We start from the raw sequence: 26,702 nt of genomic DNA, 5'->3' as shown, positions 1-26,702 counted from the left end.
TTAGTCCTGGCTCAAGGATTCCCCTCCTCAGACGGAAAAGCGACAGGTGGGCGAGTCAAGAGGATATTTCTATCTCTGTGGATTGACAGCTCTCATTGGTTTGGACTTGAACTGAAAATGATTATAAAAAGTAAAAGTTCATTATTTCTGCATAGCTTCAGCCACTATTAGCAGACTTCTTAGGTTAATTATTCACTTACTAAAAGTATTTAACAATTTAAAATGTACTTTTAAATAGAGATATCATTTAAGAAAGCGTACTTATCTTATCTTTTATTATCTTTAAATTTATACTTACATTAGGCCTTTAAGACTTTGTATTCACATAAAATTAACTTGGTGGCTTATGGTAAAGGTCCATATTATTTCAACACTTATCGATTTGTGCTTGATTTAAAATTGACATGGTCTCTAAAATAAATCTAAATTGCATTCTAGCTGATGTACCTAACCCCACCTAATCATTCCATTATTTATTTTCAGTGCCCAACTTTCTTTGGCATTGACGCTTGCCATGGAAGTAAACGAAGTAAATGATAGTTTAATGAATGGCCATTAAATGTCAGTCATTGGCATTTGTTGAGGGTCACAGGCAATAGAGCTACTAACGTTTTTTTTTCTTTTTTTTTTTTTTGCCTTCCGAGCGGTAAAATCAATTTTAACCAACTGGCAGGTTGAGATTGTTTAATTTTCCACATGCTCGCTGAATATGTATAGACTAAAAAAGTCGACAGTTGGCCGAGGCATAAAGCCTAATTAGAAAATATGCTGTAATTAGTGCGCGCCACTTAATTAAAGAACTGCAAACTCAAGAGAAACAACAGCAGAATTCGCAGCAATAATAAACCCCAGTTGCCTCGGGATCTGTGTCCTTTGGCACACAATTAACTCCGGCTGCCTTGGAAGTGTGAGTGCGATTCTGTATGTATGTATTGAGGCAGCAGCTTGTTGACATCGCATCGTCCTTTAAAGCGCCTGAAAGTATGCTGTGTCCCTTGATATATTCGACACATTGGTGGAGTCCAACAGCCAGTTTGAAATAAGGGTTAAATTGCTTGAACTTATATTACAAATTCCGGGTAAACGCCATAAACCATAATGAACACCAGCTACTTGGGCATTCAGTACTTTAAGAAAAGGCCGCCAATTTTCATTCATTTCACTCCATTGCAGGGTAGATTTATTAAGGGATTTGTTGAATGCCATGCTCAAAAATAATATATTGCTATATTTAACATTTGGAGCAACAAACTTGGATGGCCAATATCAAAAATCAATGCCAAAATGTAAATGAGCTAACCACCGCAAGCCCGTTCGAATAAATATATTCAGAAATCATGCAATTTCCTGGCCAACTTTGCAGCGAATCTCCATCAGAAAAAAAGCATCAACTAAAAAAAAAACAACAAATTCAATATATACGCAAATTATTTTCGCTGTCCGGTGGCGAAAAACGCAGAGCTTTGGAAAAAAATATATGCCAATTGTGGTGGGGGGTTTGAGTTTGGTTTTATGTCCTGTCGGCCACGCACAAATCTGATGACTAACTCCAGAGTTTTCTGACGTGTTCGACACTCCCCTTTAAACCAACTTGCCAACTTGCGTGTGCTCACTTAAAGCCACGAAAAGTATTAAAGCCATAGAAACTTTTTTATTACACTTGCCTGGCGAGGGGGAGGAGCATGTGACGTAATAAAAGTAAGAAGTAGGTTTTTTAAACAAAATTTAAATGAAATATAATTAGTGCGGTTTCAAGCTAACAAAAACACAACACTTAATTAAACCACAATTTTCAGAACACCTTATTCAACCACTAATTTGGGACTGATAACTAACAGGTTTATATAGACATAAGAAGAAAACGTAATAATAAAAACAATAGCCGCCCCCCTTGGTGCTTTCTATATATTTTCCACAGACAGCCCACTGCGAGTGTGCAATAAAATTCATCATACGCTACGTTGGCCCCTTTTGGCTGGGAACAGGATGAAAGTTTCGCACGTTGCTCCGTGTGCTGACCCGCATATGAAATTAGAGGCCAGCAGAAACCGAAAAGTTGCCAAATCTTTGTTGGATTTAATTATGCTTAAATGGGCTTAGCAAAAACTTGCCATAGAAGCAAAAAGGTATTCAATAAAGGTGCATGCCCATACATGAGATCTAAAATGAAATTAATTGAATTTCGAACAAAGGAAGTTTAATTTTGCCACATTTGACTACTATATACATATGTATATGCCATATTTTGTGGACAAATGCTGTGTTGTCCGTTTTGCCGTTTGCTGTGTGAAAATTATTAAATCTTGTTAACCAGGAGAAACAGGATAAGAATATGTAAAACAGTTAAATATATATTTTTTAAAATCATGCCAATGGGCAAATTGCATAAATGCAAACACATAAATCCCATTAGCGGCTATAAAAGCTGTGCATACATATAGCCATTTGTAGAGATTAAATATGCATTTTTACAGCGATGCCTGTGCGGCTTGACATCAGCTGCATTTCATGGCTTTTCCAGTGGAACAGATGCCAATAATCCTAGTGCTAGTGATGGGGATGAATTCGAAAAAAAATACAAAATTTATTTATTTAAAAAAATGTTAAAAAATATAAAAGGTTTTACACTTGAATAAACCAAATGAAGTTTCTTTCTAAATATCATAAGTATTATTACATAAGACATAATGAATAATGAATATAGTAATATTCAACAATTTGATTTAAGCGAGCATTCATTTCTCTCAGTGTAAAATAACAACAAGGTACCGTTAGCAGCACTGCCTACCTACACGGGGACAAAATGGCCACCATTCGCATTTCCGCTTGCGTGTGCTGTGTGAGCACTTTGCCTGTTGCGCTTTCTGGCCTGCTCTTTGATTGCATTTCATTTCTACTTTATTATCCGCATTCTGGACGGCTCCTGTTTTTTCCATTGGCTCAGCAGCTTTGCTGCAAATTTCATTGAGCCCCAGCCCGGATGCAATGGACCATAAAGGTGCAGCGGCGGGACAATTGGCAGCATTGGGCCAAAAGGCCACATTGCCACACAATGGGGAGTGCGGAATGTTGGAATGTCGGATTGAACAATGCGATTGAAGGCTGAAATTCGACGGGCCGTCTGTCAATCAAAACATCCTCGACGGACAGAGATAGACGTTCCTGTTTGATGCAAAAATATTGGTATTTCAAAGGTAATGTTAAGAGTAGTCGAGCTGAACGGCCATACCAAAAGACATATATCTGCTAAACCATTTGAGTGAATTAAAAGATATAGTATATATAATTTTTTGCTATGAGGAAATATATGAAAATGGCGAAACAAGCAAGACTTCTCTTATGTATACATGTAAGTTTTTGTTAGTTGCTTACCTGTAATTACTTCTCACGTAATGAAAACAGTGTGTACTTATTTTTCTGATTGTTTTGTTCCACATCCTGGAAAATCGCACCCTTAAAGGACCCCAAAAAACATACGAATGCCCCAGGCCATTTACCGAAAACACAAATGATTTGTTTTTCTTAAATTACACCATTTTTCTGCTGGCAACTATAGCAATTTCCGAAAAAGTAACTTGCTTATTCATGCAGGTTTTCGCGACTCTGAAGACAAATGTGCGTTGGAATATAAAATGCGGTTATTATTATTTTCTGTTCTGAAGCGGCGATTGTTGGGCAACATGCTGCTAATGTCTGGCGCAACAAGAGGCTGGCCACTTGTTGCTGGTTGCGAATGTAAACAGAGAAGTGTGTTTCACAAATTCTCTCTTTTGTACACCTTGAAAAATATTTGGTGACCGTTCACAGGGCGGATGAGTAATACTCGCTCTGCTGGCCACAATTTATGACGTTTGCCCCTTGGCAATGTAAGCTGATAAGCATTATAAAGTGTGAAGTCAACTTATCTTTGGCTACGGAGAAATCTGTGCACACACTGCCACTATAATTTATGGGATACCCATATCATGGAAAAAGAATTCGCTCACTTAGGCATTTATTTTAAAATATGTATCCTTTATTCTTTATTGCTCTTCGGTTGCATTCAATCAGCTTTCGCATATATGGTATGTTGTACACAAAAAATACACAGAGATATATAGTTAGAATAATGTGGATTTAAGTAACTCCATGTTGCACAAACTTCAAATGCATAATAAAGCATCAGCTTTAGTTGCATTTAACAGTTCGTGTTGCACGATTTTAATCGGTTTCTTTTTAGTTTTGAGGCGACTTGTTCTTACAATAAACTATTCCATTCTTCAATTTGAAATACACAGCGAAATGCAAACAACTTTCTTAAAGTTAATTACTCAATTGTTAATCTGTTTGAAAATGTATGTTAAACATAGGCAATGGCATTAAGAACCAAACGACTGACTGTCTGACTGACTGGTTGGCTGACTGACTGACTGACTGGCCTAGTGACTTGACTTGGTTTTGACTTGACTCTCATTGAGGAGGACTTAGGCGAAAAATGCTCTTCATCTGCACACATTCCAATTGCAAATAGGGTATCAAAAATACTTATCATGGCTTTACATTACACTTTAGTTACAAAAATATTTAAAATTTAATACCGTTAACAAAAATACTTGACGATCAATTACACTTTTGGAAAAATTCGCTTACACTTTTGGAACAAAACTAAACTCATTTACAAGGCATGTTTGAGGGAAAACAAAAAGCGTATGATGTATGTTGTAAGTTGTGTGTCGTGTGTGTTTGTTGTGTGCTGTTCGGTGTGCCAATTAGGCCCAGTCCTTTTTGATCTCAAAGGTCCAGTCCCACTCCAGGTGTATGTGCTTGTCGTCATCCGTGAAGACCGAACTGACCGAGTAGGTGCCGCGGGAGAATGTGCCTGAAGGTGCCTCCTCGGCGGGCGTCAAATAGAACTGAATCTCCTTCTTCGGCGGATAGGAGCCAACCATATGCTTCATCTTGTCAACTATGGAGTAATGCGAAAACAGTCAGTTTAGTAAGGATACACATTTGCGGATGGGCTGCACCAGCTTACCCACAACTTAAAAAATTATACATTCCGAAATTAGGGTTTGGCATTGGAGATAATGGAATACAAGTTATTCTCAACACATGACTAAAGTTAGTATGGCAATTGTGAAAAAAAGGATATAGGCAGCACTGCAAAATCCCACCAGTATGGTTGTGCCATTGAACCAGCTTTTACCCATTGCTAGAAACAAAACTCGACTAGCCCGCACAAAAGTCAATCAAAAACTGAGGTGTAATACTAACGATTTCGCGTCAGCACGGAAAATTGAAGACCTAGAAGTGCTCGCATAGTGTAACGTATGGAAAATAACTAAAAACAAGTATCTTTTGACCCGGTTTTAATTTAATTTTATTCTTACAATACTAGGGCACTAGGTCAGTAAATAAATAAATCAATTAATAGAAAATTAGGGTAGGACAAAAAAGAAATATAATTGCTTTGCCCTAAGTAAAGACATATAATGTTGATAGAATTGAGAGTGTAAATCTATTCTATATTCTGCCAATTAAAAATACAAATGTCATGTTTAAATACTCACCATTAACACCCAAGCGAGAAGTCTTTTGAACATACTTAAGGCCATGGACTATTTCACGCTGCACAATAAAATCAATGCGCACCTTGTACTGAACACCTTCTTTGATCACAAAAAGCTGTCGCAATAGGGTTTTGATTAACAAAAGTAGTCGAATGGATGATGATGGTTAATGATATTTACCTGCTTTTTCAGCTGACTAAGGTCACCGGTAAGATCCAATTCCATGTCGTCGCGTCCTTCGACAACGAGGGCCAGTTTCTTTACAATAACTTTTCGGGGATCATTGGGTTCTGGGTAAAAATGTTATTGCTTTAGTATATTCTGCACCCTCCACTTTCAGAGGCCAAGTTAACCGCCCCTTACCAACAATAATTTTCTCGGTCTGGGCGGCACCCAGGAGCGCCTCCTTGTAGCGCCGCAAGCTCTCATCCTCCTGATCGGCGGCCATTATTTCCTCGATGGTCTTCTCCGGCGGCGCCTGGTAGTTGGCATCGTGGACATCGTCGTCGTGGTGCTCGGGATGGTGCTTCGTCTCTGTTTCGGCCATGATTGCTAACCTAGAACTGTCCAAAGGCAATTGTTTGTTTATCAATCAATTACATTTAAATATTGCTTCGGATTTTGCTTAGTATGCGTCGGTTTCTCTGGGTGAAGCTTGTGGGTCATAGGCATATTTTTAGTAGTGTGAGTAACATTTTGACGATAATGATGTTGTTTTATACACATATGTATATGCCTCCATTTTAATGGCATGTGCGCCACCATATCTGCTACATCGTATCGGAGTGTATGAAAGTATTCCTCATTCAAAAAATGTAGGAAGAGTGTTTTTTCTTCTGAAAATTGTCGCCCTAAGGAGAGTTGAGCTCATAACTTAACAATGCAGGGAAGAAATTCGAAAAAAAAACCTGCCATCTAAATATATAGTTGAGTAGTTAGTACATTTGTTTCTACAAATTACAATGTTAAATATTGAAATTCAAATAACAACGATCGCAAACATATTCCATATACTTCGCTACTGATTACGTTATCATTCGCTGGCCATAAAGCGGGTTTATTTACTTTTTTGGCAACACGAGTGCCTCCGTTGCGAACAAATGTAGCCACTTCATAAGCCCGTTCAATAATATTGATTAAATTTCAATTATTAACGCATTGATGAACTGACGTGTTCTCTGTCTAGGGGGCGGGGCAGAGAGGGGCGCTCGACCTGCAGCTGGTCCGCTCGCAAAGTAAAAAAAAAGGTTCAACCAAATACGGAGCGGCAGTTAGATAAGGCAGGCGAACTCGACGGAGGGAGAGAGAGCGGATATCGGCATTGAATAATATTGACCAGAACTGGGAACTGGCGACAAAAAGCCAAACCCACCGCCCCCCGGAAAATGGCTTTATTGTTATCTTGCTTTGTTTTCCACTATCTAAATACACGTCGCCAGCTCTCTGTCCATTTTCAACGAATGTTGTTGGGCCAATAATAATTCTCGATTCTCCAGATTTGGCTTTATATATATGTACATACATATGCAGTGTACCCGGGCAAAAAAAATACATGAAATTGAATTGTTATTACTTGACATCGAGTTGTTGTTGAGGTAATAAAATTGTGTCTATACAAAACGATTTTGCAGGCCCATGTGTACATACAGTAGTAATAATGATGTATTTCTCAATTTTATACAAAACATATTTTGAAATTCTCAAAGCTAATAAATATTTATCTATCTATCTATCTGTTTTTTACTTGTAAATGTAAATATTATTGGTGCTTAAAAATCAATAGTTTGAATCTTAGTATCGGTTTTTAGATCTCATCGTAATATTTCCAAATTAGGCATATGAAAAGCACTCACAATTTCTCTCCGTGCTTGTGTGGGAATGGCAAAAAATAATAAACAAAAAATTTTCGGACTAACAACGCAAGTTTGGGCCAATAAATACAATCGCAACAATTAAGGATGGGTGAGAAAAGGTAATTTCAAGAACAATCTGACCGAACTGAAAATTTGAATTCCAAACAAATGTGCCAGCGTCGAAGGAAGTGCAAGCGAGAGGGCTTGCCAGAGAGAGAGAGAGAGAGAGAGAGAGAGAGGACCCCCCGCCAAAGACAAAGTGTGGGGATAATTCAGGGAAAAGTACGAACCATGCCACTTTTTTTTCTTCTCTTTTTTTGATAAAGAAATGTGCACGAAGAATGTTAAAACCCCAGACGAATGAATCACACACACCAGCTCACACACACACACACTCACACTGAGGCCGGCACATGAATCGTCACTGATTTTCAAGTAGAATTTTTGGGAGTGGTTCTTGGCCTGCAGTCACCCAACTACATACATTTGCTATCAATGCCAGCTTGTATTAAATTAATATAATAATATTATAAATATTTTTTTTATGTAAAATGCATTGGAAGGCACCGCACTCACACACACACACAGTTGCAAGTTGGCAACGACGCGCACTCACCTTTTAATATGCGAAATTAATCAAATAGTACGATCTCTGAAAATTAATCACTGAAAAGTAACTGTATGTTATATTTTTAACAACTTTTGATAACTAACTTTTAAACAAAGCAAATAATATAAAATAAGAATTACAAGTGTGAACGTATGCTTTGGTGGACAGAATACCAAAACGCGAGATGGACTTGAAGAAGTCATCCGTTCACACTGCTGTCCAAAAATACTTGCTTTTCGAAAAAGTTTTTAGTTTTGAAACAGCTTCCCCTAAATCTATTTTATACTTTGTAAGTATGGGTTTAAAAAGAAATTATTAATTAGTTTAACGAATCTTGCTGAAATGCAATTTCTAATAAGAATCGCTGTTTGGTCATTGTCTGCAACAGTCTGGCAACGCCGACAAACAGCTGCTTGTTACTTCATCGGCGATTTCGGTGTGCAAGTTGAAAAACACAATTTACTCCGTTAATTTACAATGACATCCCAGTACCTGAGCCAGCTAATAACGGCCGACAAATTGTCCGCCGAGCCCTGGCCCGAAGACGCCACCCTCTACCAGGTAAGGTCCTGGTTTATAGGTCCAGAATCTTCACTAACATTAACCTTTCATTAATGTGCATTAAAAAAAACAGCCGTATGAAGCGGAACAGATCCTACTGCCGGAAAACGCCAGTTGCCTTGCTGTGAAGGCTTACCTGAAGATGTGCAACCTCCCCTTTTTGATTCGGTCCTGTGCCAACGCGGAGCACATGTCGCCGGGCGGCAGGATGACCAAGTTGCCCTTCATCCGCGCAGGAGCATTCATCTTTGCCGAATTCGAGCCGATCGTGAACTTTGTGGAGCAGAAGGAACTGGCCATTGGCAGCTGGCAGGACGAGGACGAGAAGGCCGACATGCGCACCTATGTGTCGCTGGTGGAGAACATCTTCACCATGGCTGAGCTGTACATTAGCTTCAAGAACGAACGCGTCTACAAAGAGGTCACAGCGCCCAGGAACGGAGTCGTTTTTCCCTGGCCCCTCAATCACATGCAGAACTATGGAAAGCGGCGGAACGCGCTGCGTCTGTTGAAGGTCTATCAGTGGGACGACCTGGACATCGATAGCGTCATTGACAAGGTGGCCAAGTGCTGTGAGACGCTCGAATACAAGCTGAAAGAGTCGCCGGAAACGCCATTCTTCTACGGCGATCAGCCCTGCGAACTGGACGCCATCGCCTTCGGCCACCTCTTCAGCATTCTGACCACCACGCTGCCGAACATGGCGCTGGCCCAAACGGTGCAGAAGTTCCAGCACTTGGTCGAGTTCTGTCGCTTCGTCGATGAGAAGTACTTTCAGACGAGGTGCCTACCAAATTAGTTATACGTAGTCGTTGCCTTAAATGCTTATCAATTAAGTTGCTCTTGTCCTTTCTTTTTAACCGCTTATATATGCAATTCTAAATGCCCTTAAAACAAATCGTCGCCGTAAGTCACAATTATTTTGCTACTAGCATTTAAAAAAAAAAGTTGTTCTAGTGATTTTGCTGCCATTAATGTCCAAAAATCCATGTGAATATCATTTGCACAAGTGACTCAATCTGCAAGTTTGTTTAAATGGAATTCTAAAATACTTCTAACGATCTTTACTTCATTTATTTTGCAGCAAATAACTTTTCTGCTAATAAAATTGTGTAAGTATTTGCTATAATACATCAAATAAATTGTTTTCTTAGCAAACCAAAAAAAAAAATAGTCTTGATTTTTGAACATTGCTGCCTTTTCCTTTTCATACTTTTGAAGAAATTGAACTCTCGTTTATGTAAAGACCTTAAATACACATATAGTTTTATTGATTTATTGTTATAATTAATTTAGATTATTATTATGAATGCAATGTACACATCTTTGCATGCAGATGGCCGAACCAATCGCGCCACTTGTGATATTTGCTAACGCAATCATACAAAACAATCAGATGATTCTCGAAAATAAAAGCTTAACAATTTGTCCAGGTTTAGCAGTTGGTCCATTAGCAGTTGGCCCAGTAGAAGTCTTAGTTTCCAGCCTGATTCACTGCCGGTCCGGATAGTTCGTCGTTGCCTGCCGCCGGAGCAGCGCCAGCTTGCGGTGGTACTGGTGGTGCAAACACATGGGCCATCTGCGGCGGCAACGGCGTTGGCTGCGTGGGAAACAGTCCGCCCATGGAGGGTTGCACCTGCGGATACGACGGCACTGTCTGTGCACCGGCTGGATAGGAGAGCGCAGCCGGGGCCGACATGTAGGCCTGCTGTGGTGCAGAGAACATGGGCACAGCCGCTGGCGCTGCCGTGGCCTGTGGAAATGGTAGCTGGGCAGCGGGTATGCCACCTAGAGCGTTAGCGTTTTGCTGCGTACTGGGATCGAAAACGCCGGGTATAAAGATGTTGGCTGGTGGCGGCAATGGTTGCGCTGGTGCGGGCACCTGAACCTGAGGTTGCGCTACGGACACGTCAGCCACCGCCGGCGGAGCGGGAACGGAAACGGGCTCGGCAATAGTGGCCTGCGATTCGAGCGCAGCGGTTAGGGCATCGGTAGCCTCATCCGGATTGAAGTAGGTCTTGAACAAGCTCTGTGCCGGTGGCTCAATAGTCGGTGGTCTGACCTCGGCGTTTGTGGATCCAAAGGTGTTGGCCAGCGGCGGTATGTAAGGCAACGTTGGTGAGACTACTTGTGCTACTTGTGCACCCGCCGGAGCAGCTCCTCCGGCAGTTAACAGCGGAGCAGTGGACTCCGCGGCGGCAGCAGCAGGAACAGCAGCGGAACTGCTGGTCACTGGCTCTGCCTGCACGGGAATGCGATGCAAATAGCCGAAGCCAATGCCGCAGCCCAGAGCTCCCTCGCCGCCCCAGGCGGTATTCGGCTTGATGGTCACCTCGCGGCAGGCGTCATCGTCCAGGTTGTAAACGTACATCTTCAGCGGCTGCTGCTCGTGCGTTTCGATCAGCGTGAACAGGTCGTCGTTCTCGTGCCTTATGGCATCTGCCCCAATCACGTAGTCGCTGTAGGCTCGCAGTCCTGCGAGTTCAGCTGGCGAATTGGGATGCACTTCGAGTATGTGCCAGACGCTCTCGTTGGCGCCCTCGAAGGAGCAGAAACGTATGCTGACGCCCAGCAGTCCTTGGCCGCCCCAGTTGTTGCTCGGTGTAAGGGTCAGTTCGCGGACCGTCTGCGTCTTGCTGGAGTACACGGTGAGCCGCACGGGCTTGTCAACGTTCTGGCGGAGCAGCTCTTTCAGCATATCATTGTCCTGATCGAGGCGTGTGCCGGCTATTGCGACGATGAAGTCGAAGAAGGCCTCCAGTCCGGCCTTTTGGCCAGGCGAGTTGTCCTGTACCTTGAGTACGTGGTAGCCTGCGGAATATGGATTGTAAATTTCGTGGGCATACTTCTATATATTTCAATTTCTAACTAAGACCGAAGAATAAGCTTTTAGGATGTGAGCTACTACAGGCAAGTTTGTTTTATCTAGATAAAACAGTACAGTCGTGATTAGAGGAAGGAAATACCCACCATATAAACTATATATTATATGATAAGAATGTAGATCGTGGGTAACATATAAAGTAGGGTATTTACATTAGGTATGACTATGATGTCAGGACTTTATTAAGCGATATGTTTATTAATTTGGTTTGATTTTAGGCTTTGGGGATTTTTAAAAGATGGGCAGGCTAGACTAGGGTCACCTTTATTCAGGCAAGACTGTAGCGCTCTTTTTTCTGATTGGATCAGCGGCAGGTTTGCGTTTACGTGGTCCGTGGCGAACAAGTTGTTTGCCCACACTTACCTTCGGTGCCGCCGCCGGGAACATGGATGCTGTGGCTCGAGCCCATCGTTTGATTGCGTTCAGGTCAAGCTCGAATCCGGAACAGGGATCTGACTTAAGCGACGCTTTGGAAACCCCGATTTATATTCTGCCAACAAATAGGTTCTGTTCTTCGTGGCAACTTTCGCAGTTTTTAGTGTGGCAGCAGGTCGCCGACGCTGGTATGCCACAAAATGTCCAGTGGGTGTTCTAAAGGCTACAGCTGATCCCAACGTTTTAGTAGGGGAGTTCCATCAACAAAGATAAAAATACCAAATACCAAAATGTATTACACATTTAAAATAAAAATAAAGAAAATCTACATTAATTTATATTTATTTTTAACATATAACTTCTTGCTAAATAAAGAATAACTGGTAAAATGTTTCATTTAATAAATGCGCCACAAAAAATTTGAATAACTAGCCATTTAAAATGCAGTAAATCTTCAAAACAAAACCCAATGTTTCTATATAAAAATTAGGCAATTATTTTTAAGCTTTCTTTATCCGGGAGATGGGAACTATTTTCTTTATGAAATAATATAGTTAATGAACTTTTAATGCATCTAATGAATCCACATTATCATGCAATTTTAAGGGTTTAATGGGTTTTATTCATTTTAAGGTAAAGCGGTCGTGCCAGTTGAGTTTCGAAAGCCACCAAGCTGTCCGAAAATAAGTTATAAATTAGATGTATGCGGGGGTAAATGCTTTATTTACTGCATGGCCGCCGCCACCTGACACTGCTGTTGGTACTTGGCCACGGATTCCCGATGCTTCAGCATGTCCTTCTCCCTGGATTAAATGAAACGAAATTGAAAGAGGAAAAGGGTAATATGTAAGTAAGAGACTATAGACAACTAGGCGATGGCAACCCACATGTTCTCCAGTGCGTCGGTGGAGCTCTTCAGCTCCTTGGAGATGTACTCGATGCGCTTTCCGACATTCTGGCGCGACTCCTCCAGCTCCTGTTTGACCAGAACGGGCCCGAAGAGCTTGTAGACCTTGTTGTCGGGGCCCAGAAGATTCAGCTCGTCCAGGACGCACTTGTTCTCGTTCAGCTGGCTTTCGAGCACTGCTCGCTGCTTCACCATCTTCAAGCAGGCTGTGCATGAAGTTAAAAGTACATACATTCCATGCACATAAGACAAAATCATGGTACTTATCCACCAGATGGCTGGCATTTACTCACATTTTTGCAGGTTCTGGTACGACTCAATCTCGGCCTGCATCTTTTTGTACAACGCTGCGCTCTTCTTGTCCATTTTGGTTTAGATACAGCAGGTGTTTGTTCGGAATAGGGTGTTTAATGAAACAGTTGCTTCACCGGTTGCTAATAATTTTAACTAAATTTCGTCTTTTGCATGTGAATAAACCGTGCAGTGTGCCCAAATATGGTTTTCACTAAATATACCAGCAAATTGTGTCGTTGCCACATGGCTGTAACTGGCGTGCTTTACAGCACTGACCAAAACAGCTGTCTGAAAGGTGCACTAATTACTGTCTTTCATTCAATTTACTAATTAAAATGGGAAAAATATAGAAAGTATAACCTTTAAAAAATGTTTTGTATTAAACGGAGAAGTAAATGCATATGAAATCAAATTGTTTGAAGGACTATCAAAACAGTGTTGGCAAACGCGCAATGTATTAGGACTGGCGTTTTACATGCTTGGCATGACCGCAAAAAAATAATGCTTTCATTTGCAATGTTTGTAAGCGAATAAAGTGCTTGAACTCATCAACTTAAACAAGTACAATGGGCATATGAACAAATTATTTAGTCAGTGTGCAACTGGTGAACAGTAAAACAAAAACATTCGTCATGCAGTCGTAGCGTTGCTAGTGCGCCCATAATAACGCTGAGACAAAAGCAAAAGATTTCGCGCCGAAAAGGAGGACGGCAGAAAACACGCATTGCACGGTGGAAAAGTAACAAAAACCGATTATAAATGGACTCTGATGTGGCGAAAATGTTTGCCAACTAAAAGCGATTGCGTGCGGTTGTAATTGTGATCCGTGGAAAGCGTACCGCCGTCAGTACCGCCCTCGCCCTTCGCCCCCCGCCCCCGTTCCCCTTGCCAACAACACAAAAACAATGGCCCCAGCGAAAAAACGCGAAAAAGACAGTAATCCGGATGGTTCTGCCGCAAATGGCATTATTGGCCTCACCCATGGAGCACCGGACGCGAGCAATGCTGGCTCTACTGTACCGCCGACGGCCGAGGGTCAGGTCAAACTCAATGGCCACCAGCAGGAGCAGGAACTCTTTTTGCAGGCCTTTGAGAGTAAGTAGAACATGGGATTGTTTTACCATCGGGTCATCGAGTAATTTGCCGAATACTAACATTTCAGAGCCCACGCAGATCTATCGCTACCTGCGCAATCGACACGAGACAAACGTAAGTTGATATCCCTTCCAAGTATTTGGGTCCCATACATCATTGCAGACTAAGTTTCAAATAAGAGATTCCTCGAATTCAGGTTACAACGCAATCGCAATTAATACTCAGCTTCAACTTTGCTGCTCCAGTTATGGAGTTATCTTAAATCCCTTTAGAATGTCTGGGATATTTAGCTCCACAAGTTCTGCACCACTCATAACTATACATACCCCTTCTCAAATACAGCCCATCTTCCTCAACCGCACGCTCAGCTACATGAAGGAACGGATGTCGCGGAACAACAAGAAGCGGATCAGCTTCCAGGTAAACTCCATGCTGGAGAGCATAACACAAAAGTCGGAGGCGGTGAGCCAGAACTACCTGCACGTCATCTACGATTCGCTGCACGAGAAGTTGCCGGCGAGGTTGGACAACGAGTCTGGCGAGGATTTGCTGCAGGAGCAGCTGCTCTGCGAAGCGGGCGAGTCTGTGAGTGTGGAGACAACGCTGTACAAGATCACACGCAGCAAGCGAAAGGACAGCACGCTGGACTTTCAGGAGCTGCTCAGCAAGTGCTCGCAGATCGTGTACAACCCAAAGGATCGTGTGGGAGAACATGCCACCATCAGCATTCCTCTCCAGACGATGCGCCCAATGGGTGAGCAGCACACACTGTACAAGCTGCTATTTCGCATCAAGGTGCTGTCGCCAAGTACGTGCAATGATGAGAATGCAGGTGAGTTCTTTGCAATGCGTCCAGTTGGTCTACAAATTATAAAACTTATCCGTCATCTGCAGAAACTCCACCGAACAAGCGGTCGCGTCCAAATGAGAAAATGTTCGGATCGGAACTGATATTGTACGAGAAGTCCAGCGGATTCATAACCGAAGGCGAGTACGAGGCCATGCTGCAGCCTCTTAATTCCACCAGCATCAAGTCCTTCTCACCAAAGAAATGCACATGGGAAACGATGCCGGATAGCTACATTCCACTCTCGTTGACCTACGACGTCTACCAGCAGAGTCCCATGCTCAAGTTCCATCTGACGCTATCCAATGAGCAGCTGCCCGAGATGATTTCCGCTCCGGAGCTGCAGCGTTATGTCCAGCATCTGGATGCGGTGGCCGAGATGAACTACAACAACAATAACTACAATAATAACAACAACTGCAGCGGATTAAAGAATGGTAGTGGCGGAGGCAACAGCACGGTGTGCAAGACCACACCGGAGCACATTCAGATCGTGTACAACTTCATGTACAGCAATAATACCCGTCAGCAGACGGAGTACACCCAGGAGCTGAACTGCCCGTGGTGCGGCCTGGACTGCCTGCGTCTCTACGCCCTGCTGAAGCATCTAAAGCTTTGCCACGCCCGCTTCAACTTCACCTACCAGCCGGCTGGAAGTGGAGCTCGCATAGATGTTACCATCAATGATGCGTACGACGGCTCGTATGCCGGATCGCCCTACGACTTGGCCGGTCCATCTGGCTCCTCGTTTGCCCGCACCTGCGGCCCCGTGCGACGCACCTCGGTCACCAGTCTGATGGTGTGCCGGCCCAGGCGGCAGAAGACCTGCCTGGACGAATTCCTGGAGCTGGACGAGGACGAGATTAGCAACCAGCGGTCGTACATTACCGGTCACAACAGGTAAGGCGCCATTTAAAGTAGAACACCTTAAACTTATTTTCAAAACTGTATGAAAATCCTTGCAGACTCTACCATCACACGGAGACTTGCCTACCCGTGCATCCCAAAGAGCTGGACATCGACTCCGAGGGCGAGAGCGATCCGCTGTGGCTGCGCCAGAAGACCATCCAGATGATCGACGAGTTTTCCGACGTGAACGAGGGTGAAAAGGAGTTGATGAAGCTGTGGAACCTGCACGTGATGCGTCACGGCTTTGTGGGCGATTGCCAGCTGCCGATCGCCTGCGAAATGTTCCTCGACGCCAAAGGCACTGAGATTGTGCGCAAGAATCTCTATCGCAACTTCATCCTGCATATGTGTTCGCTCTTCGACTACGGACTGATTGCGGCCGAGACGGTCTACAAGACCGTACAGAAGCTTCAGGGTCTGCTCAGCAAGTACGCCGCCGGCCAGGAGCTGATGCAGCGGCAGCGCGAGGAGCAACTGAAGTATTGGTTGGATGTGGGCATGCACAAGAAGCAGGAAGACCCCAAGACACTCAAGTCACCCCAAAAGCCAGCACCGCCCGCAGACCAAGCATCTACCTCATCCGCATCCACCTCTGGAAGTGGTTCGGGGTCCAGCTCAATGCAGCCACCCAAACGAATGCCGGCTCATTTGAAACGAGGCAGCGCAGCGTCCTCCCCGGGCGTCCAGAGCAAGGGCACTGAAAATGGCACCAACGGCAGCAACAGCAGCAGCAGCAACAGCAAGAACGTGGCCAAGAAGAGCGCCGACCAGCCGCTTAGCACCCTGGCTAACACAAGGGAGCGACGCTCGGAGTATGGCCAGAAACGCAATGTCAGCGGATCGCGACTGGCGGCCACACCAGCATCGAAGCGCAAGCTGAGCTCCAAAGGTGAGTGCCGCATCAGCAGGCAGGAAGCATACCCGTCTCATCCCCATCGTAGTCATTTTAACTTTGCCTTTTTGTTTTTACAATGGCTTGGGATTACAAACAGTAATCTGACTAAACTTGATGCCTAATGAAAAATGAATCGTCTCTGAGACTTAAACATAATTGCAACTCGATAGTGTGAGCCTTATATATACAAAATCAAAGAATTACTTTCTCATTTGGCAATCCGAATTGCTCATTTCATTTAAAATCGATGTAAATGAAGTTATTATTTGAGATATTTGAGATAAGTCTTATTATCTTTTATAATCTTTTATCGTTTGCAATTTGTGTAAGCCCCTATTTCCCCCATTGAACATATCATCATCAATTGTGCCACATAAAGTAGCTTTATGCAGACCAAACTGATAACATATCCAAGACAAGGAATCGCTACATGCATCTTCATATGTACAAAACATCCAATGCATCCCACCATCGTCATGAGTTCACAATGAAAGCCACCGATCAGAAGCAAATCCCAAAATTCAATCAAAATTGTATCGTTTGGACCTTTTTCTTTCAAAACTTTCGCTTTTCCTTTGGACATTAACTGAATTCTTCCTCTCAATGTGAACGCACGGTCTGTGGCAGATGTGGAGCAGGCGGCGGATGCGCCAGAAGTGCTGACCCACAGCGATAATGCTGTCGATGTTGGTATTATTGATGATGAGTGTGGCGGATTTGGTGCCGTGGGAGTTATGAATGGAGTTGCGAGCCCAGTTGCCAACAACTGTGTGGGCAACTAAATCAGTAGTAACTTGGATTCAACTTGCATTTGACCCGCTCTAATTCTAATGGTATATGTTTTGGACCTTTGCTAGATAATACAGTGCTTAACAAGCGGCAGCGTTACAGCGACGGAAGTCCCGGGACCGGGATCGGAAATGGACACGGAGGCGGAAGTGGAAGCGGAGCCAACCGCAACAAAAGCAATAACCATTCACTGCCAGCAACCAGTAACAACGCCAGTAGCAGCAGCAGCAACAGCAAACGAGCGATTGCCCGGCGTCGCTCCACATCGGAGAGGACCAAGGCGAGCGGATCGACGGGAGGAGGAGCTGGTGGCGTCCGCACCAGGCTATCGGTGCCGGCCAAGTATGAGAGGCGCTGACGCAGGCGCCGCCGCTGCTGCTGCTGCTGCTCCAACTCATCCTCATCCTCATCGTCCTCCTCCTCCTCCTCCTCCTCAATAATCGCCTCCCGTTGACCACATGCATCGCAGGGCTTAGTTTGTTTAATTCGTAGACGCAATGCCAGACCAGGCCATTTTGCAAACCCTAAGTTTATTGCTATATATTCTATTCTATTATGTTGTGTTATATTTTAACTGATTGATCATGTTGGACATTTGTTAAGACTTGTGTCGAATTTGAAATTGACCTCAAAATCGTTCATTTGGTTCGTTGCTACCAGTTGCTACGCCACAATTGTATCTAAAATCAAATATACTTTAATTCTAATTTGGCAGTTACTTAAACTTAACAAATCTACAGGGCTAATGGAAAATCAAAATTCAAAATCGATTTGAATTCCCATGCTTACACTTCACATCCGGTTTGGATTGTGTAAACCAACCTTTTGTGGCGAAACAATGAGACAATTTTATCATATGTAATTAGTGCAGAGTGTATACAAATATATATATATATATATTTACAGCAGCAATAAGTAAGTCTATTTTTAAAGTAAAGTTCGTACAAGCGAAACAAACAGCTCCAAAAAAAAAATCCAGCAAGAACACTATCACTAGAGCCTACGACTACATACATTTATATATACGTATACATGCATAAATAAAAATCCACTTCGAGCACACGCAAAATTAATATTGCTAAAAGCCACTGAATAAAGTTTGCATATATATATTTTCACACAATGCGTTTGTGTCGCCTGCAATTGCCAGTTTTAAAAGCGGTTTGTAGTTATGGGTAATAAAAAGAGCACAGCGTTTATTCTTTATATGTAGATATATTTCGTATTAATTGAATCATTTGAATCAACTGCCAGTGGGGGGAACAAATAATTATTGGGAGTTAGTGGCTGAACTTCAGTTTCTCGCATGACCTTAAACGTTAAATGTTTGAATGCACTTCTATTTCACAAAATTTGGGTTCTTTTTCAGTATAACGAAGCCCTCCATGACCGGAGTGAGGGCCAGATACTCATCGGTGGCCAGCTCGGCGCGCTCGCCAATGGCCAGCAGGACGGGCGTGGTGTGCGTTTGGAAGCCGGTGATGGTCTTCGGCTTGCCTGCCTGGCCGACCACATCGATGGCAATGCCGACGCGCACGGGCACCTGCAGCTGATTGAGCTCCTCATCGAAGGTGATCAGCATGCGAGCCTGCATGGCAGGCACCAGTGTGTAGAGCAGATAGTGCGATCGGTTCAGTATCAGGTTCTTCACGTCCAGCAGGGAAACCAGCGTAGCCATCAGTCCAGCGACGGCCATGGGGTTCATCAGCTGCCTATCGCTGTGGTAGGGACTCAGCGAGAGCGTGCCCTTGCCCAAGTGCGTCAAGCTCTGGGCGATGCGCACCATGAACAGATTGCTGGGATCCTTAGAATGGTACTGCGCCAACTGGCGTAGCATGGAGGCCAGCCGAGCGTTATTCGTGCCGGCGCCCACCAAGCCCATGGCGAAGATCGCATTGTGGGCCACCTCGGCGTCGCTATCGTGCGAGAACTTGCTCAGCGTGTCGATGATGTTCAGCTTGGGATTGGAGGCGGATATCAGGCCCAATGCCAGTGGTACGGCCCGACGAATGGCTGGCTCGCAATAGCGCAGCAGGTTTCCAAACGAGCGGTATGCCATTTCGGCACCAATGTCCTCGCCCATGGCGATCAGGGCAATTCCCAGCACGGCGATCGATTGGGTGGCCGACAAGTCCTTCTCGCGTTCCTTTTCCTTCTCTTTCTCCTTCTCCTTTTCCTACAAAGTTAACGAATTGAAGAAATTAGCTGAAGGAACTAAAAAACGAATGGCGAACTGCGGCATTACCTTATCCTTGCCCTTGTCCTTCTTGCTCTTTTCCTTCTCGTCATCGGCACTGGACGTCTCGTAGTGATCGGAGCAGATGTGGAGCAGCTGTTGGATCTTGAGGACGTTGCCAGTACCAGCGTATGCGCAAATGTCCACCATGGTAGTGGCCATGCTGCGGTACGGCTCTTCCAAAACCTCCAAGGTCATCATCACGGCTTCGGTGGACTTTTGGCGGCCCAAGTAAAGCAGACCCAGACCCAAAAACAGGAACCTCGTGTAGGTGTCCTTCAGATCGGCCTTGGTCAGACCCATAATCGTCTGCAGCAAGATCTCGGTGATCTCCGAATTGCACGAACCAACACTGATGAGACCCAGCGACAGAGCCGTAATACCCAATATCTCCACGCTGGCCGAACTCTTGTTGTTGCTGCCAAACGAGAAGACCGTCTTCAGGGTGTCGATCACAATGGAGCGATTGGAGCCAGCGTAGGCGATGCCCAGACCGAGGATGGCGCCAACGCGCATGCAGGAGTTCTGGTTGTCGATATAATCGGAGAGCAGAGCATGAGCCGGATCGACTTCGTTACGGATGCCGCAGTTGACGATTCCGCAAGCCAGCAAAGCGCCGGACTTGATGTTGTCATCGGTGGAGTACAAGTACTTATCGATCATGGTCAGACCACCATCCACATCCCACAGAAGTATCAAACCCAGCGATGCGGTGGCCGAGAGCATGCCGTGCTCCTTGTTCTTGTACAACCATTTGTTTCCGTCTTCCGACAGCAACTTGTCCACACCGAAACCGGCGTTAACAAAACCATTTACAAAGCTAGCGGCCAGATTTTGCTTGGCAGAGTCTACCTGGATGGATGCAAAGCGGGAGCGCGAGTTGTCCAAATGCGACTTGTAAATGTCCTCAGGCGTTTTGGGCTCCATGATGTCCAGTTCGCGAGCCAGATTGAGGAAATGCTTGTTCAGATTAGCATTCGACATGATCTCCATGAGATCATCGTAGTCCGGCACCAATTCATCCAGCTCCAGGCAAATCTGTTGGCGGGCCAGCATAAAGGCCAGCTGCTTCTGCATGGCCGGCTCCTTGGGCTCCTTGAAGATCTCACCGATCTTGTCCATATCGTTGAGCATCAACGCCAGTCGCATGGCCTGTGTGTACTGGTTGAACTTGCGCGACAGCTGGAGCGCGGTTTCCAGGATAATGGTGTTGTCCGGGTCGGGAACATACGGATAGCAGGACTGCAGATAGAGACAGACGCGGGGATAGGCCGACTCGTCCACAAAGTCGCTCAGCAGGTGCAAGTGATCGATTTCGATCAGCAGATCGCAGGCATCAGCCTCGGCATTGTGCTCCATATTGTACGGGATGATCTGCTTGACCAGTTCGATGAGCTGTACACGAAAGTCTCCCGTTGTATCGTGATAGTGGGCCGAAATTTCGCCAGACAAATGACGCACATACTCATGGCCCCAGTCCCCGATGCGCTGCTTGCGATCGCAGAGGAATCGGTAGGCCAGGCAATCCTTGCCGCTGCCCATGGTCATCGAGAGCACTGAGATGATGTCGGCGCACAACTGGCGAGCCTGCTCATTGGGCATGTGCTTGTACACCGTCTTCATGGTTTCGTAGTGCGGGCGCATGAACTTCAAAGGCTTGGGCACCGAGGTCATCGACGTCGTGGAGGCTCTGATCAATTTGGCCATACTCTCCAGCGTCGGCTGGTAGAGCTTGGCATCCGGCTCCTGCAAGTGCTGCACCAGCAGCTCCAGCTCCTCCTGCAGCTGCTGGTCCTCGTCGGAGAGCTCCGGCTGCTGCTCCTTGTCCTTGCCGTCCTTCTTTTCATCCTTCTTGGCCTTCGGATCCTTGGCATCGCCTTCGGATGCCGCCGGCTTCAGCGGCTTCTTCTCCAGCTTGGTCTCGCCCGTCATGATTTCTTTCCTAGCTTGTCGGACTTAAGGGATTTAATTGGCACTACGTTTTCTTCGATTGTAATGCGGTTTATGCGGCTTTGTTCCTTCTTTTTCGTTGTTGAAACAGCAGAATTACACAGCGCTTTTTGCAGTGTGACCGCGCGGCGAACGCCAGGCTATGCCGCGCTAATCTGTTTAAAATACCAGAATAATCAGCTACCGTTACCACGAGCTGGTAACGTTCAAATAGTGATGGCAGTGACTTTCACCTTATCGATTTTTAGGGGCCTTGCCAATCAAAATTGAAAGGTTTAGAAAGTGAAAGAAAAAGCTAACTATATTTGTGTATGTGTATATATTTAAAAATGTTGTGATATGCAGATATTTTAAATATCCATTTAACTTCCGGCCTTTGCAGTTGTATTAGCTGTAATTCCTTGATATCAACGGAGATCGTTTATATTTTCAAACATGTTGGGCTACTTATGACACAATGCGTTATTTTCTGGCCAAAAAACTCTTGTCTGCTTTTGCTGCGGAAGTATTTGGTGAAGTAGCGAGTCCCAATATGCAAAAATGGGTCTCTTGAAATTAACTGATCTAATCTGATTTCTTCAGAAATTGGTTGATGGTTGGTTAGGATGTTAATGGATCTCTCTAGTTCCAACATTCATCCTGCGTAATATCTTCGTGAGTTTAGGAAAAACATTATTTCACTGACACTGATTCATTAGATGAATTCTCGGCATCTCCTACAAAACTGTCTCCGTCATCGGACCCCAAAAGCTGTGAATTTGAGAAATCCTCTTGATCCGAGGTATTGTGGTTCTAATTTTTTTCTCTCTTGACTTTCATATCAGCAGCAATGGCAGAACTTTTGGTCCTGCAAAAAAAGGAATCAGTCGTCAGGTGTATATAATATTAGAGATATGGGTTTCAAACTATGAATGGGTAACTCCGAAATAATGGCTATTCCGCATGGCTTTTACTTGTCTTGAATTTTCTTTTAAGATAATACTAAAGCTAGCCTCGCAACTCTTCACTGAAATTCAAAAGTAAAATCTATAACGCGGGCATATATCCTACCATCAGTATTCTATTCCGCGACACACTATTCCAGGCCTGATGCAAGGCCATCCATGGCAGTGCTTCTTGTCGGCCATATTCCCAGAAATCTCTTCAGTCTGTACCGAGTGGATTAGCGTTATCTTAAGCGTTGTTTTACACTTCGGCAATCGATTTTTCTGCGATTATATTTAAGCTCTTTTTTCTCTTAGTAACAAAGAAAATACTACTAAGTTATCAATTATCAGAAGGAATCAAAACATTATTTAGACTTTATAAATAATTAGCACAATTAGCACTAATAAGAAGACTTATTTTAGGTTCTTATTATTAAGGTTCTTTGAAGGTTTTCATTCAAATACGATAACCCACGAAACGATACAGAATCGGTATAAAATATCGAAATATACAAAAATACCAGATTTGTATTTTAATCGAAAACTTAAAAGTCTTTAGACCACATGTGAACTCAGTTTGTTTATTTTTATATTCAATCAAAAGATATAATATAAATATGCTAGCGGTGAACCAGACGAAGAACACCCTACTCGATGGAGCCTCCATTGAGGAAGAGCCGTACACAACTCCGCAGGAAAGCGAGGATTTCTTTGAGAGTCTAGACAAACCGTCGAGGGAGCCAACACAACTGGCACCCAGAAACACCTGTTAGAAGTGCACATCCTTATTTGTATTTCAATTTCTCATACCTCTTGTGACTTACAGTCATCCGCGCCGGTGTGTTGACCACAGTGAGAGGTTCCGCCTACATGGAGTATGGTAACACCAAGGTTCTGGCCATTGTGGCCCCGCCAAAGGAGCTAATCCGCGCCAGCGCACGCAGAATGAACATGGGTGTTCTGAATTGCTATGTGAATTTTGCGGCCTTCAGCACAGGGGATCTAGATTCGGTGCCGGAACGGGAACGCCACCTGAGCAGCATGCTGACCAAGGCCATGGAGCCGGTGGTGTGCCGCACGGAGTTCCTTAACTTTCAGCTGGACATACGGGTGCTTATTCTCGACGATGACGGCTGCCTGCTCAGCACTGCCATCAATTGCTGCGGAGTCGCTTTGGTGGAGTGCGGCATTTCCACTTACGACTTAATTACGGCCTCCACAGCTTGTATCTATCGGGATCACGTCTTCCTGAATCCCAGTGCCAAGGTTGAGGAGCTGCTCTGGAAGCATCGCAACAGCAGCACCGATAGCACAACCAGCCCATCATCCGCCCAGGAGCACGGCCTGATCATTACCGCCAGCATGGATACCTTTGAACAGATCGCCCAGTGCCAGCAGTGCGGATATCTCAGTCCAGCCACCTATGTAAAGCTGCTGGATTACACCCTGGCCATTAACAAGTCCCTGAGAGAACTAGTCAAAGGCGTGCTCACGAAGCGGGTGAAGGAGCAGCACGAACTAGATCTACGCGAGAAAGCCGAGACCGCTCTAGAAGATCAGCGTTTGGAGGAAATAATCGAGAAGCTAAAGAAGCAAGGACCAGAGGAGTTTATACAATCGAACATCCGGGAGGATCCCTATGTAAAGAGGCAGTAGTTGGTTGAGAATAAATCATACTAATATAAATCCCAGATCTATTTGAACAACAACCACCACTTAAAAAATGATTACTACAAATATTTAGAGTCCAGATAAAACTTTTATTCGTTATTTTTGCACTTCCAAAGTTCCGAATAGCTTCGAAAATAATAACATCAAATGCGTAGCGCGCTTCAAAACTTTAATTCAGACTTGTATCTTTCCGAAAGTGAATTTGTAGAACTGTAGTGTATCTAGCAATTCTTAAAATGCCTTTTATCTACTGCTGATCCGTGGAGGCCTCAAGCACGGCTCCGGAGTAGGCCAGATCCCAGTAGTGTTCGACCTGGTGCTTCTGAAAAAACTCACGGGCCATTTTTTCCATTGGAAAGATCTTAAACTTGATCTCGCCAAAGTGCCGTCGCTGACTAGTCCCCTCCCAGACGAGTACGCATGAGTTCGGCACGTCCTGGCCGTCATTGCCCTTGGCGTTGTCCTCCTCCCACTTAATGCGCGTTAGCATGAGCCTGCGATACTTTTTCTGCTGCTTGGGCCCACCCTCCACGACAACCACACAGCAATCCCGGAACAACACCACGCTGCCGGTCATCTGCAGCTGCTTGGCATTGGTCTCCACCTTGAATTTCTTGCTCTGGTTGTCCTGCAGATCTCGTATGCGATAGACGCTGACATGTACACCGCAGCTGGTGTCTTCCCTCAGCTTGCGCTGCTTCTTTTCGCTCTTCTGCTCGCTGGTCAGCTTGCGCGCATTGTTGGCATCTTCGTGCGCCTTCTGCCGCTTGGCCATCTGGTCGCGCACATGCTGCTCCATTTTGGTCGGATCTTGTACGGCCTCCGAGCCAAGCACACGCATCAGGTTGGATATGCGCAGTTTCGGCTCTGGTGGGGCCACCAAACCCAGTCGGATCTTCTCCTGCTCCTCCTTCCAGGCCTCGCGACGGTTCTGGCGACGAAGCTTTTTGCGCTCTTTCTTTGTGAGGAAAACCGGCAGATACACTGGTTTCAAGGGCTCATCTGAAGGAGTAGGTGGTTAGTTGCTTGTGGGACATGTTCTAGCTTTCAACTTACTTGGCGGCTTCATTTGTGTGGGATGCTCTATAAGGTTGGTTATGGCTGTTTGGCGTATGCTTATCTTACCGCTTGCGTCGTCTACCGTCTCCAGATCCTGGGTCAGTATAACTGAGTCCCACCACTCCATGGCAGGCACATCGTCCGGCATGTCCTGCTTGGGGGCAATCAATGCCAGTTTGGTGGCCGACGAGATGCCCGTTTTCCGGGCTATTTGCGAAATCTCATTCTGTAGTCGCTCCAGCTGGCTTTTCATGCGCATTCGTTCGGCCAGCTGCTGGAACTTTCCGGGCTCGTGGAATCTCAACGTCCTCTTGGTTCTAACAGTGGGCTTCAGGGCTATGCGGTCGTCAAAGTACTTAATAGCTTCTTCCTGGGCCGAAGTGCCCGATTCACTCCGTTCACCCAAACCCGTTTGGCGTTGGAACACCTCCCGTTTCTTGGCGCGTATGTTGGCTTTCAATGTAGGTGTCACCGTGGGAATATTAATGGTACGTCCGCTCTTGTCCACAGTGCGTCCTTCATCGTCCAGAATCAGGGGTTTGGGTCGCTCCTGCGCTTGAGCAGCAGCTGCAGCGGCGGCCGCTACCGCAGTGGGCTGAATCAAACTAGCCAAATTGCCAGTAAGCTTGGCCCTGATCTGTGCCTGCAACTCGGCAATCTTCCTGGCCTTCTCCGAGTCCTCGGGCGTGGGCTTCTTCGCCAGCGCTTGAGTGGCTAAGGCAACTGGCATTCCGATCGATGGAACTGACGCCAGCAGCGGATCCTTGTCTCTTAGATTACTCAGGGCCCGCTTGCGTTCCTCGATCTCCCGCTGGGCATGGGCCATCATCAGCTTGATCTGCGTGGAACTCAGCGAGGCGGGCACGGCGACCTCTTCTTTCTTCTCACCACCGCCGCCATTCTTTTCCGGGACATCGAAGCGGGATTTCTTGGGCGCTTCAAGGGCGCTTCCACCACCACTTTTGGAATCTGAGGCGGCAGCGCGCTTTTTGGACAATTTCTGGTCGTCGCCATCCTTGCGCGTGATAATGGACGACATAATTCGCAATTAAATGGGTCGGACTAAAAAGTAAATGTTATTTACCAACTGCTTGGCACATTCCTTGAGCTTAAATCAGCGATTTGCAATTCAAAAACAATACACAAGGTTTTTGGTCTTTGGTGAAAAATTCTCCGAAACACGTTAGGACAGGGTCGTTAAAAAAACATAAAAGTCAGGGTTGTCATGTCGCCAGTGTGACCGTTTCGCTTTCTTTTATCGGGGTGCAACCCTAGTTCTCTCACTTTTTGTC

At 45.0% G+C, this 26,702-nt stretch overlaps 9 protein-coding genes and 1 long non-coding RNA gene across 14 annotated transcripts; 3 read left to right on the top strand and 7 right to left on the bottom strand.

The window, feature by feature from the left end:
• Positions 1-2,725: 2,725 nt before the first annotated feature.
• lncRNA:CR45678 (long non-coding RNA:CR45678) lies at positions 2,726-3,207 on the bottom strand. The gene has a single exon (NR_125010.1). It is a non-coding gene; the product is annotated as a long non-coding RNA:CR45678 (long non-coding RNA).
• Positions 3,208-3,996: 789 nt separating this feature from the next.
• On the bottom strand, positions 3,997-8,184 carry RhoGDI. Of its 2 annotated transcripts, none has more exons than NM_140905.3 (5): positions 8,019-8,184; positions 5,913-6,112; positions 5,730-5,839; positions 5,550-5,664; positions 3,997-4,945 (listed from the first exon to the last, which is right to left on the bottom strand). In NM_140905.3, the coding sequence occupies exons 2-5, from the start codon at positions 6,094-6,096 to the stop codon at positions 4,749-4,751; spliced, it is 606 nt and encodes a 201-aa protein (NP_649162.1). In that variant the 5' UTR covers positions 6,097-6,112; positions 8,019-8,184; the 3' UTR covers positions 3,997-4,748. The 2 variants fall into 2 exon arrangements, with proteins under 2 accessions (NP_649162.1, NP_001262080.1); NM_001275151.1 differs by having other exon boundaries at positions 8,117-8,184.
• Positions 4,596-5,236, bottom strand: CG46462 (uncharacterized protein). The gene is made up of 2 exons (NM_001382166.1): positions 5,015-5,236; positions 4,596-4,945 (listed from the first exon to the last, which is right to left on the bottom strand). Exon 1 carries the CDS (start codon positions 5,187-5,189, stop codon positions 5,085-5,087), a length of 105 nt encoding a protein of 34 aa, NP_001369063.1. The 5' UTR covers positions 5,190-5,236; the 3' UTR covers positions 4,596-4,945; positions 5,015-5,084.
• A 234-nt stretch (positions 8,185-8,418) lies between the features above and the next one.
• Positions 8,419-9,733, top strand: CG8004 (uncharacterized protein). Its single transcript, NM_140904.2, has 2 exons — positions 8,419-8,573; positions 8,647-9,733. The coding sequence occupies exons 1-2, from the start codon at positions 8,490-8,492 to the stop codon at positions 9,370-9,372; spliced, it is 810 nt and encodes a 269-aa protein (NP_649161.1). The 5' UTR covers positions 8,419-8,489; the 3' UTR covers positions 9,373-9,733.
• Positions 9,734-9,751: 18 nt separating this feature from the next.
• On the bottom strand, positions 9,752-11,984 carry Grasp65. The gene is made up of 2 exons (NM_140903.2): positions 11,821-11,984; positions 9,752-11,384 (listed from the first exon to the last, which is right to left on the bottom strand). The coding sequence occupies exons 1-2, from the start codon at positions 11,864-11,866 to the stop codon at positions 10,048-10,050; spliced, it is 1,383 nt and encodes a 460-aa protein (NP_649160.1). The 5' UTR covers positions 11,867-11,984; the 3' UTR covers positions 9,752-10,047.
• Positions 11,985-12,238: 254 nt separating this feature from the next.
• Positions 12,239-13,256, bottom strand: Pfdn6 (Prefoldin 6). Of its 2 annotated transcripts, none has more exons than NM_001275150.1 (3): positions 13,033-13,256; positions 12,720-12,945; positions 12,239-12,635 (listed from the first exon to the last, which is right to left on the bottom strand). In NM_001275150.1, the coding sequence occupies exons 1-3, from the start codon at positions 13,103-13,105 to the stop codon at positions 12,557-12,559; spliced, it is 378 nt and encodes a 125-aa protein (NP_001262079.1). In that variant the 5' UTR covers positions 13,106-13,256; the 3' UTR covers positions 12,239-12,556. The 2 variants fall into 2 exon arrangements, with proteins under 2 accessions (NP_001262079.1, NP_649159.1); NM_140902.2 differs by having other exon boundaries at positions 12,436-12,635.
• Positions 13,257-13,464: 208 nt separating this feature from the next.
• On the top strand, positions 13,465-18,685 carry Su(z)12. Of its 2 annotated transcripts, NM_143802.3 has the most exons (7): positions 13,465-14,128; positions 14,196-14,242; positions 14,471-14,960; positions 15,023-15,875; positions 15,941-16,773; positions 17,407-17,568; positions 17,637-18,685. In NM_143802.3, exons 1-6 carry the CDS (start codon positions 13,939-13,941, stop codon positions 17,559-17,561), a joined length of 2,568 nt encoding a protein of 855 aa, NP_652059.1. In that variant the 5' UTR covers positions 13,465-13,938; the 3' UTR covers positions 17,562-17,568; positions 17,637-18,685. The 2 variants fall into 2 exon arrangements, with proteins under 2 accessions (NP_652059.1, NP_730465.1); NM_168826.2 differs by lacking the exon at positions 17,407-17,568.
• An 81-nt stretch (positions 18,686-18,766) lies between these two features.
• Positions 18,767-21,876, bottom strand: Rpn1 (Regulatory particle non-ATPase 1). Its single transcript, NM_140901.3, has 2 exons — positions 19,814-21,876; positions 18,767-19,744 (listed from the first exon to the last, which is right to left on the bottom strand). Exons 1-2 carry the CDS (start codon positions 21,734-21,736, stop codon positions 18,908-18,910), a joined length of 2,760 nt encoding a protein of 919 aa, NP_649158.1. The 5' UTR covers positions 21,737-21,876; the 3' UTR covers positions 18,767-18,907.
• Positions 21,877-23,211: 1,335 nt separating this feature from the next.
• On the top strand, positions 23,212-24,522 carry Mtr3. Its single transcript, NM_140900.5, has 2 exons — positions 23,212-23,448; positions 23,507-24,522. The coding sequence occupies exons 1-2, from the start codon at positions 23,298-23,300 to the stop codon at positions 24,334-24,336; spliced, it is 981 nt and encodes a 326-aa protein (NP_649157.1). The 5' UTR covers positions 23,212-23,297; the 3' UTR covers positions 24,337-24,522.
• Prp3 (Precursor RNA processing 3) lies at positions 24,423-26,627 on the bottom strand. Of its 2 annotated transcripts, NM_168825.3 has the most exons (3): positions 26,495-26,627; positions 25,408-26,425; positions 24,423-25,353 (listed from the first exon to the last, which is right to left on the bottom strand). In NM_168825.3, the coding sequence occupies exons 2-3, from the start codon at positions 26,237-26,239 to the stop codon at positions 24,599-24,601; spliced, it is 1,587 nt and encodes a 528-aa protein (NP_730463.1). In that variant the 5' UTR covers positions 26,240-26,425; positions 26,495-26,627; the 3' UTR covers positions 24,423-24,598. The 2 variants fall into 2 exon arrangements, with proteins under 2 accessions (NP_730463.1, NP_649156.1); NM_140899.2 differs by having other exon boundaries at positions 25,408-26,624.
• Between the last annotated feature and the right edge of the window lie 75 nt (positions 26,628-26,702).

Source organism: Drosophila melanogaster, chromosome 3L (assembly GCF_000001215.4).
Source record: "Drosophila melanogaster chromosome 3L".
Lineage (NCBI taxonomy): Eukaryota > Metazoa > Arthropoda > Insecta > Diptera > Drosophilidae > Drosophila > Drosophila melanogaster.
Note: the sequence above shows the minus strand (reverse complement) of the source record. Positions and strands in the feature narration are given on the sequence as shown.

Coding starts and splice junctions, on each gene's coding strand:
- CG46462 (NM_001382166.1), bottom strand. CDS start 5,189: ATGGGTAAAAGCTGGTTCAATGGCACAACCATACTGGTGGGATTTTGC.
- RhoGDI (NM_140905.3), bottom strand. CDS start 6,096: ATGGCCGAAACAGAGACGAAGCACCATCCCGAGCACCACGACGACGAT. Junction 5,840..5,912: donor GACCGAGAAAATTATTGTTG/GTAAGGGGCGGT, acceptor ATTTTTACCCAG/AACCCAATGATCCCCGAAAA. Junction 5,665..5,729: donor TTAGTCAGCTGAAAAAGCAG/GTAAATATCATT, acceptor CTATTGCGACAG/CTTTTTGTGATCAAAGAAGG.
- CG8004 (NM_140904.2), top strand. CDS start 8,490: ATGACATCCCAGTACCTGAGCCAGCTAATAACGGCCGACAAATTGTCC. Junction 8,574..8,646: donor AAGACGCCACCCTCTACCAG/GTAAGGTCCTGG, acceptor TAAAAAAAACAG/CCGTATGAAGCGGAACAGAT.
- Grasp65 (NM_140903.2), bottom strand. CDS start 11,866: ATGGGCTCGAGCCACAGCATCCATGTTCCCGGCGGCGGCACCGAAG. Junction 11,385..11,820: donor TCCCGGCGGCGGCACCGAAG/GTAAGTGTGGGC, acceptor CATATTCCGCAG/GCTACCACGTACTCAAGGTA.
- Pfdn6 (NM_001275150.1), bottom strand. CDS start 13,105: ATGGACAAGAAGAGCGCAGCGTTGTACAAAAAGATGCAGGCCGAGATT. Junction 12,946..13,032: donor GTACCAGAACCTGCAAAAAT/GTGAGTAAATGC, acceptor CTTCATGCACAG/CCTGCTTGAAGATGGTGAAG. Junction 12,636..12,719: donor ACCGACGCACTGGAGAACAT/GTGGGTTGCCAT, acceptor CATTTAATCCAG/GGAGAAGGACATGCTGAAGC.
- Rpn1 (NM_140901.3), bottom strand. CDS start 21,736: ATGACGGGCGAGACCAAGCTGGAGAAGAAGCCGCTGAAGCCGGCGGCA. Junction 19,745..19,813: donor AGGACAAGGGCAAGGATAAG/GTAATGCCGCAG, acceptor TTAACTTTGTAG/GAAAAGGAGAAGGAGAAAGA.
- Mtr3 (NM_140900.5), top strand. CDS start 23,298: ATGCTAGCGGTGAACCAGACGAAGAACACCCTACTCGATGGAGCCTCC. Junction 23,449..23,506: donor ACTGGCACCCAGAAACACCT/GTTAGAAGTGCA, acceptor TGTGACTTACAG/TCATCCGCGCCGGTGTGTTG.
- Prp3 (NM_140899.2), bottom strand. CDS start 26,449: ATGTCGTCCATTATCACGCGCAAGGATGGCGACGACCAGAAATTGTCC. Junction 25,354..25,407: donor CACACAAATGAAGCCGCCAA/GTAAGTTGAAAG, acceptor CTACTCCTTCAG/ATGAGCCCTTGAAACCAGTG.